This window comes from Belonocnema kinseyi, chromosome 3 (assembly GCF_010883055.1).
Source record: "Belonocnema kinseyi isolate 2016_QV_RU_SX_M_011 chromosome 3, B_treatae_v1, whole genome shotgun sequence".
NCBI classification, from domain to species: Eukaryota; Metazoa; Arthropoda; class Insecta; order Hymenoptera; family Cynipidae; genus Belonocnema; species Belonocnema kinseyi.
The window spans coordinates 96,767,967-96,778,463 of NC_046659.1; the positions used below are offsets into that span (position 1 = coordinate 96,767,967).

The 10,497-nt window shown below is 27.9% G+C and overlaps 1 protein-coding gene across 1 annotated transcript in view; it reads left to right on the forward strand.

Annotated features, from left to right (window-relative positions):
• The window catches only part of LOC117169615 (sodium/potassium/calcium exchanger 4-like), a 22,876-nt gene that overhangs the window by 3,614 nt on the left and 8,765 nt on the right, over positions 1-10,497 (forward strand). Inside the window, exons 4-6 of the mRNA XM_033356067.1 lie at positions 2,682-2,829; positions 3,351-3,536; positions 5,537-5,590. Of these exons, the coding sequence (XP_033211958.1) occupies positions 2,682-2,829; positions 3,351-3,536; positions 5,537-5,590 (388 nt within the window). The remainder of the gene's footprint in view (positions 1-2,681; positions 2,830-3,350; positions 3,537-5,536; positions 5,591-10,497) is intronic.

The window sequence follows — 10,497 nt, forward strand, 5'->3', positions numbered from 1 at the left end:
CAAATAGCTTAGGACTGGTTTCGAAGGGAGGGGGGGGTCGAAACGTAAGCAGTACGGGCCACCGGACTCGTTTTCAATTGGAATATATATATCTATATATAGTCGCAACCTCTCTCGCCCTGCTCCCCTGAGAAACTGCTTGAGCCAGCAGTTCTAGGAAGGCTAAAAACGGAGTGACGGATAGCGAGAGTTTGGTATACAAATACAAATAAAAATATAAACATAAACATAAACATAAACATAAACATAAACATAAACATAAACATAAACATAAACATAAACATAAACATAAACATAAACATAAACATAAACATAAACATAAACATAAACATAAACATAAACATAAACATAAACATAAACATAAACATAAACATAAACATAAACATAAACATAAACATAAACATAAACATAAACATAGACATAGAAATAGACATAGACATAGACATAGACATAGACATAGACATAGACATAGACATAGACATAAACATAAACATAAACATAAACATAAACATAAACATAAACATAAACATAAACGTAAACGTAAACGTAAACATAAACATAAACATAAACATAAACATAAACATGAACATGAACATGAACATGAACATGAAGATGAACATAAACATAAACATAAACATATACATAAACATAAACATAAACATAAATATAGGCATAGGCATAGGCATAGGCATAGGCATAGGCATAGACATAGGCATAGGCATAGGCATAGGCATAGGCATAGGCATAGACATAGGCATAGGCATAGGCATAGGCATAGGCATAGGCATAGGCATATGCATAGGCATAGGCATAGGCATAGGCATAGGCATAGGCATAGGCATAGGCATAGGCATAGACATAGGCATAGGCATAGGCATAGGCATAGGCATAGGCATAGACATAGGCATAGGCATAGGCATAGGCATAGGCATAGGCATATGCATAGGCATAGGCATAGGCATAGGCATAGGCATAGGCATAGGCATAGGCATAGGCATAGGCATAGGCATAGGCATAGGCATAGGCATAGGCATAGGCATAGACATAGGCATAGGCATAGGCATAGGCATAGGCATAGGCATAGGCATAGGCATATACATATACATATACATATACATATTCATATACATATACATATACATATACATATACATATACAAATAAAAATTCAAACATAAATTTAAATCTAAATATAAATAAATACCTTTATAATTTTATTTGGATTTTTAAGCTTTTGCTTAAATTGAAGTTAAAAGCTGCAATTCTTAATCAATGCTAATGATCAATACCTGGTTAAGTAATTCTTCAATTGATGTAACTGAAGTTCAACACGCTTATAAACAAAAATATAAATAAATATTTCAAATTGCTGAAATAATGTTTTTAGAAATAAAATGAAGTAATACATTATTTTATACGGTAATGACGCTTTAACAACTACGTGTTATTCATCAACGCACTCTAATGTGTAAATTTTGTTTAATTCTAATTTTCCCCTAAGTAATCGATTCTCAGATTTTATTTCGCCAATTACTTGTATTCCATATCAGATAACAGTAAAAAGGATTTATGCCAATATTTTTATCGGGAGATTGCCATTATAAAAAATCGATTAAAATTTAAATTTTTTATTGTGATCTATCAGAAGACTGCCATTCCAAACAAATAATCGAATAATAAAAATTTAGTCAAATTAAGGGAATTTAAATTTTCCTTCAAACGCTAGGTTCTCGGATTTTACTTCACAAATTACTTGTATTTGATGTCGGGCTACAGCAAAGAAAGTTCCATCCAAATACCCATATCAGAACACTTTGTTTTGTCTGAGTAGTTCAATCGCAGACTTTTTTAATCAGAAATTAAAACTAAATTTTGAAATTAAAAAGAAATTCTAATTCTTTCAAATACTTTTTTTTAATGACAGTCTTCCGTTAGGGATACTGAGATAAAACTTTTTTGCTGCGTCTAATCGTACCGAAAAATTGATGAAGTTGGAAGAGGGACATCCGGAAATTTCGAGACTAGTTAAATTTATGAAAAATCATTTTTTTTATTATCATATAAATTTTTTATTATTTTTTATTATAGCAAATTTTGATATTAGGTTCAAACTTTGTTACAGTTGTCAAATATAATCTGAGAACCGAGACATTAAGGGAAAATTAGAATAAAAATAACAAATTTGTATACATTCCAGTGCGCGAGTGGATAAAACCAGCTAAAATAATTAATTACATTATTTTATTGCTAAAAAAATATTTACGTAGTGAAAAAATTTATTTTGTATTTTTGACAGTATATAAAAAAATTTATTTACGAAGCATGCGAATATTATTTTGATAAAAACATGTTTTCCTAAACAATTTCAATATTAGCTAAAACCAACCAATCAGAGTTGTAAAGAATTATTTAAGGAATAAAATATCCCCCTGATCATCAGGATGGAATATAAAAATTGCATGTTTTACGCACATACAATTAAAACATAAGTACAAGGATTCAAATTAATTATTGTTTAATAAACTATTTTAATCCAATTTTTTTCTCAAGTAAGTTTAAGTATTTCTTACGAAATTAGTTACAGTTAACAATCAGTACATTTTTCTCGAATTTCTAGACCATTTTAAAAATTGCTCAATTTTGAAAATGAACATCCTTAACAAATCGATTAATTTTTTCAGGTATTAGATCTGGAATGGTGGCCCATAAGCCGAGATTCTTTGGCATATGGGTTCACAGTTATCCTGCTGATCGCAACCCTCCATGATGGTCGTATCGAGTGGTACGAAGCATTAATTCTCGTTATTTCCTATATTCTATACATTTTGGGTATGTAAACTTTTCGGATTGCAGGGGCAAAACTGCATGATATTTTTGAGTATTTCCTTTTTATCTCAAAGTTTCTCGCCTAGAAAAATATTGCTAAAATTACATAACACCAATATGATGATTCTAAAAAAAAAATTAAGAGCAGAACAAAAAAAATTCTAGACCCTCGTGCGAATTTAAAAATCATTCTGTACCAGCAAAGATTTTATTTAACTACCAACACGGTAAAGTTTTCAAATGTGTAATACAAAAAGAAAAGATACATTAATCCTTTCAAGTTCAACCTACACATTTTCCAAAGTAACTTCTGTGAACAAAATAGATCAACTAGTGAAACTTTAATGCTCTCAAGAAATGAATCGATACATATATTCAATTAAAGAAAAAGTCGTCAGCGCTTACATAAAATTAGAAAATAAATAAAGCAGTGCATTTGTTTGTAAATATGGCAATACTTTTTTCTCCGTGCGACAAAATACTGGCCATGCAAAATTAATTATCTGCAATTACGTTTTTTACAGCGATGTGCTTCAACAAGCGTATCAGCCGCTTTATGAATTTAAGCGTATCAAAAAGAAGAAAGTACAAAAACTTAAATGAAGAAAGCCCTCTAATCACCAGCAACAAAATCACTGATTCTCTTGTTGGAAATCAAACGATACGGCCAGTTTATGCCAATGGAAAGGATTCTACTTTCTCTAATAATAGTAAGAGTCCCTTTTGTACCAATTTTATTTATGTTTGTAAAGAGCGCAGCTCAAATCGGAGCTCAATGTAGGGAAAATATGGTAATTTTCATGAAAATGGGGAAAAATAGGAGAAAGGTTAAACATTAATTTTTACTTATGTGCCAGTATACGTCCGAAATATTAGGATCTGCAAGTAACCATGTAGAAAATTATCGCAGCAGACTTGCTTCCAGTTAGGGCATAATCTAGAAACCCTAATCTAGGCGGTTTCTTCTGGTAATAATCGGATGCTAGCTAATCCGTCATGACCAAAAAAATGTCGAAGTATCATTTAGAAATATTGTTTTGTACATTTCTAAAATATGTAGCGTAAAAGTACCAGAGATGAAGAGCGAGCATTAAAAAAAAAATAATTTTTTCATCAATCTATTCAGTCTTTTCGGTCCTTAGTCGCGTGCTGGCTCGTATGTCAGGTCCCACAATTAGTCTAACTTTTGAATAAAAATATTTTTTTGCACATTTTCAAAACGTTTTACTTATACACAATGTTCAAACATTTTCCAAATTCCTGGAGTAACGTCATATTGATTTTGAGCATCACATTTCTTTCAGTTATCGATATTTCTGAAACTGTGGAACGTATTTTAATGAAACTTGAGGATATTGTTGACAAAAGTGTATAAGCTTTAATATCGTAAAACAGAACAGTAGTTTTTTTAATTTTAATAAAATAAAAAAAGTTCAAACCGTTTTTTATTTCAATTCTTTGTCAATATTGCACCTTTTTACATTTTGCTAGTTACATTATTCAAATGCCTTATAATTCCATTATTCATTAAAAAAATTTAAGGTAACTTCTGGATCACGAGATGATGATTAAAATTGGAAGAAAACGTGACTGTTGAAGAAAATCTAAATTGCACCTCTCCAGCATTTAAAGAATCTCCACCCGTTATATTTTTAAATCCTAAATATTTTAGTTTGAAGTCGTTCAAATAAAAATTTGTAAATGTTTTATTGTTAAGAATTAAAAACAAAATCTTAGACTGATCGACACTCTTATAAAGATATGAAATTCTGGTGGATCAATTATGAACGTTTGACTTTAAATTGTTAAAATTAGAACATTTAACTTTGCAGTTGATCAACTTGGAATTTTCTATTTTTGAAATATTTAAATTTTACATTTAAACAAAAAATTATTAATTTTCTAATCCTTTGTTTTTTTAATTGACTACATATTTTTCAAATGTTCCAATTTTATTTTTAATAACAACTTCTGTTTCCAGTTTTTACATTTTCAATATGTTTTAAAATGTTTCAGCTGCACCTTTTGTTTAAGAGGAAATTTTTTCGACATTGCCGAAAAAGGGGAATTTAAAATAAAAGGAAAAACGAGTGGAAATAGGGGAAAGACTTAGATCCCCTTCTTTGTTAATGTAGAATTAAAAATGAGTTAATTCATTTTCATCACCAATCAGGAATATATTTTGTTGAATCAACAAAAACATTTTTTCTTTATTTAAGCTCCAAGTTTGTTTGTTATGCCTCCCCAATTTTGTTGTGTCTAAAAAGCTCTCTTATGGTATCTGTATGATTCTACAATAATCCACTTCAGATTACCCTATATTATAAGATTATAAAATTATCGAATAATTAAGATGAAATTCCCTTATATTATTGAAGTATTGGTTTTTGATTATTCGTCGCATTTTATCACTTCTTCTCTCCTTTTCTCTGTTATTTTTGCAACCACTATATCTGAGCACTTGATGCAGCGAAGGTGCTTAAAAAGGGGTCAAGTTTTAATCGCTTCTCATCTCAGCTCCCTAATAAACATTGATTGCTGAAATTTTGAACTTTCAGATACACAGAGCGCATCAAAAACTTTTGGGGATACATTTTCAAATCAATTCTTTTCTTTGAATTTAAAAAAACACATATTTTTTGAAAACCAAAATTTCGAAGATTTTACTTAATTATTGGATCTTATCTTACCGATTTATTAATTGTTGCAGATTGCTCAGATGTCTTAGATATGAGCAGCCTTGAATTCAGTAGTGATGATTCACGTAAGTATATTAATTAAAAATATATTATCATTACAATGTAGAGTAATAGAAGTATTAATTAAAAGCATGACACCAAATTTCAAAATTATTAATTTTTAGTGACTTAGTTTCAAATTTATGATCTGAGAATACTTCAATGTTAAACGAAGTTTAGAATTATTTAATTTTTAACTTTCCAAGTTTGAATTCGTTCATTCTTAAAGGTTCTAATTCGAAATAATATAATTCTTAACATTTATAGAATTATTAAAATTTAAAGGTTTATTACACTTTCAAATTCTTCAACTTTAAACGGCAAAAATTATACTGGATTTAAAAAATACAGAAATGTTATTTTTAGTTCAGAAAAATCTATCTAATCATTTTAAGTTTTACTCGATATTTCATGATATAATAGATATCTGATAATAATTTCTATCACCTTAGAAATGTTTATCATTGCATATCTTCTGCTTCTAAAGCTTAAACTCGATAATATTGTTTTCTAAGTTTCTTAATTTTTAAATGCTCAATCAGGAACATTACAAAATTCTTAAATGTATAATTTTGTTATCTTAGTGTTTCTCAGCAGGTACAAAAATTTAAAATACAGTTTTTAATGCTTTTTTATGATTATTACATTTTCACGGGCATTATATTTGAAGTTGATCAGTTTTGGAAATTTCAAATTGTATAACGTTGTAGAATGTATGCTACCACTTTGAGCTTGTGCCAGTTTGGTTTTTAAAAAATAATGTCAAATTTTAAGTCTTGAGGAATTATTATTAGGAAATATACTAATGGTAACAAATGAATTTGATTTTTTTTTAATTCAGGGTTCTTTTTTTATTGAAAAGAAATTTTAGATTTTTCCCTTTTAATAAGAAATCAAAATTTAATGTGACTATTTTAAGAATAATTAAAAAATAATGTTCTCACTACAGTTTTGATCCAGTTCTTCTTGCATTTATTTTTAATAATATTAAGAGAGTTATGAATCGTTGAAATATGTATATTTTTTACCTGGAGATATTTAAAAGAAAAAAATTAAGCTTTTTCCGGCAGAAAAAGAACCATAATTAAACATAAAGAGATTTAAAAACTAACATTTTCAAATTCAAGCTTTAAAAACTAAATAATTTTGAAAAGGCAGAAATGAAATTGTTTGAAAAGTCGGTATTGAAATATGTACAATTTTAAACGTTAAAATGATATAAATTAAACATTTCAAACTCAAAACTTGAAAAAAATAGAATAACCAATTCTCCCCTTTCATTCGAACACAAATATTAAAAATTACAAATTTTACTTTATGCAACTTACGAGCAATATTAAAAATAAAAATTTCATCTTTCAATTAAGAAATAAATTAAAAATAAAAATTTCCTCCCTTGCAACTCAATCAAAATATTACAAATAAAAAATGCCCCTATTCGAATTTAGAATTATATCGAAATTAAAGACTTCCGTATTCAACTTCAGAAGAAAAATTAAACCGAAAAATTTCCTCCTTTCCTATTGAAAAACAAAAAATTTAAATGTTAAAAAACAAATTTTTCTTTTATGATTCAGAAAAAGATTGAAAATAAGGAATTAATTTCTTCTAACAAAAGAAAAATGTTAAAAATAAAGAATCCGCCCCGCTTCGATGAAATTAAAATATTAATTAAAATGTTGTTAATCCAGAATTAAAATATTAATTAAAAACCTGGAAAAGGGTTCAAATTAAACTTTTCAAATTCGAAAGAATTTCAGATGAAAGTCATACAATATTAAATCATTTAATGTGATATTAAATCGGTGCCATTTAAAAGTTATTTGAAAAGTTTTTCTTCTAAAAACTTTAAACGCTAGATTATTAATAGAGTTATAAATCACAAAAAATATTTTAGATTAGAAATAATTCCGCATACATTAAATGGGTTTTAATTTTTAATTTTGAACTATTGAAAGTTTTTTTAATTTATGAATTATCAAATTTTTATTTTTTATCTTAAATGTTTCAAATTCCGGAGAGTTCCATTACTTTTATTTTGTAGTAAAGCACTTAATACTAAATTGAAGAATTTTACAGGTTTTGAAATTTTCAGGACATGGAACACTGTTTGTTCACAGAGAAAAGGCCAACAATTTTGAGAGACTTCGTCTAAATATTATTTTAAATAGTTTTGATGTTTAACAAAAACTTTTCGAAAAATCTTTATGTAATGGTTAAGTGTAATTCATTTTTTCATAACTTTAAAATAGCGCGGAAGCAAAAAAAAAATTTCTGCTTTCCGACGATGAATATAAGACAACCGATATTCTATTATCTTTCATTTCTTAAATCAGTTTTTTAAACAAAACAAAAATTTTTTAAATTGTCATTATAAATTATTTGAATTGTTTATGTTTTCAATATTAGGAAATAAATATCTATGGAGGTAACCTCCCGCTTCGCGAGCATGCATTTACTGCTAGTTAATAATAATATTCAAATTAAATTATTTCTCTAGATTTGAATTGGTAAAAAATGAATAATTGAAAAGCAAAAAATCAGCCACTATTTCGTTTAGTTATTACATATACATCATATATTTCTAATTTCTGCTCAAACAGTAATTGAAATAGTGAAAAAATAGGGTATTTTATTTCACCAAAAATTAGTTCAATGATTACAAATAATATTTCAGTCCATTTAAAAAAAAAATTTTTTTGCTGAAAATTAGTTATTGACTGACAATTAGATAAATTTAACTAATTATTAGTCAAAGTTAGATAATAACTCAGAATGGAGCAATAGATAATAAATACAAAGTTAAACTTCTACAGATTTAGAGAGCAGGCAATTAATATACGTATAGTAACCTTTTTGTCTTGATGAAATAGAAGATAAAGTGAGGATTATTCGATTGCTGGGGATACGGAAATTTTATTCTGAATAATTTATGGAGCATTATAATAATCCTACAGAAAAAAGTTTTTTATTGATTCAAGTGAAATGTAAAGGACACAACATTTGTTTTTTCACTATAACACAGTGTATCAGAGACAGAAAATAAGATTTCTTTTGATTTCAATTTGAAACCTCCGCAAATTGACAGATTATTTAATTAAAACTGAATTTTTAATGGCTAGTTCCAAAATGATTTAATTTAAAAAGAGTGAATTTGAAGAACTAAATTTTTATGTTTAAGTAAGCAGGATACAAATTTAAAAAAGAATGCTCTTTCAGAATTGTTCATTCTTAAGGTTTTACTCAGACAGTTTTTAATTTTAAGTGGCGAAAAATTCATGAGGAAATCTTCACTTCAAAAATATTGTTGAAACTCACTACACAATAAAAGAATCAAAGATTCCAAATCACGAAAATTATATAAAGATTTAAAAGTTATTGGAGATCCCATGATACCGCAGTTTCAAATCTCGTCGCAAATATCGGAAATCTTTCAAAAATCTCCGCGAATCTTAAAAAGATCCTTGAGAGATTTTATACAATCTATCAGCCCACAATGAGAGATCAGGCATCGTAAATCACAATTTCCGATTGTTAACCATTTTCGCGTCGTGGGATTCAAATGAGAAACAAACAAAGCATGATAAATTAATTTTTTTGGCGAAAATGAATTAACCATAATTGTAGCATTTTTAGGACTCTAATAATATGATTATTGGCCCCTGGGACATAAAAAAAGTATCAAATTAAAATCTCGCTTTAAAAATGTCATCATCTTCAAAATATTTAAATTAAACTTTTTTTATTCTGTAATAAAGTGTTCAATGTTCTGTAAATATTGCATAAATCCAAGTTTGTATGTACAATAATTCAATAATATTGGATAATCTGTTAACTGATTTTCTCTATAATATGATATTATTTGAATGTTTCTTCTATCCCTGATGTCTGACATACAGCTTTTGCCCATTGAATAATCATCTCAGATGGATTTATCATGTTTTGTTCGCTTACACCTTAAATGATTCCACATTTGAATAACCATTCGGCATATTTAAAAACTTTAGATTTTTTTCAAAAATGAAAATCTCTTGTTGCACATTTTAAAATATTATTTTTTCTTACGATATGAACAAGTCATTGAAAATGAATGTCATGACTTAAGGACAAATTTTAAAAATAAGTTAAACATTTTTTGAATGTTTAAAAAGTATACTTTTTATTTTTGTGGGGGGAAACGAGGCATTGATAACAGTGGCGCCAATCCTATGTGAAACAGGTCGGGCGGATCTACTTGAGGCAGGCATCCCTCTCCCCTTTTTTTTAGAAAAAAGAATGTAATGAGCAAAAAAACGAGAGCGATTATCAAAATTCTAACAATGGAGATAAATTTCTACGTGAAAACATATTTATTTCCACCGGCACTTATGTAGCAAATAAATTCTTGAAATAAAAGTGCAAGTACAAGAAAATCGAATATTGGAGATAATGTCACAACTGAGAATAGTGCGCCAAAATTTCAAAAATCAAATTAAAGAAATTTCTTCTAGCTTAATTTAAAAATAAATCTGATTAATAATAATTTTTCTATACAATAAGGAATCAGCAATTTGAATGGAAAAGAGATCAAATTACATTGCAAATAATCTGGAATTAAAACTCTAATGTACTATTTCGCATAAATATTAAACACCTACATTTTTATTATTATTATTACACCATTAAGCCATTTCCCTTTCGGGGTAGGCGTGACTCACTCGGTAGGGGAAAAGAGTAGTGTGTGGAAGGGATAGAGATTTTACAGATTGATCCAGAATTCTCGTGCTATTTAAGTAAATACGAGGGTAGTTCAATAAGTCCTTAGAATGAAGTATAAAAACAATTTTTTTTTAGTAAATTTTTTTTAATTTTTCAACATAATCTCCTTGGAGCTCTATACACTTGGTCAATCGCTTTTCAAGTTTTTTTAATCCTTCAGAAAAGTGCGTTTTCG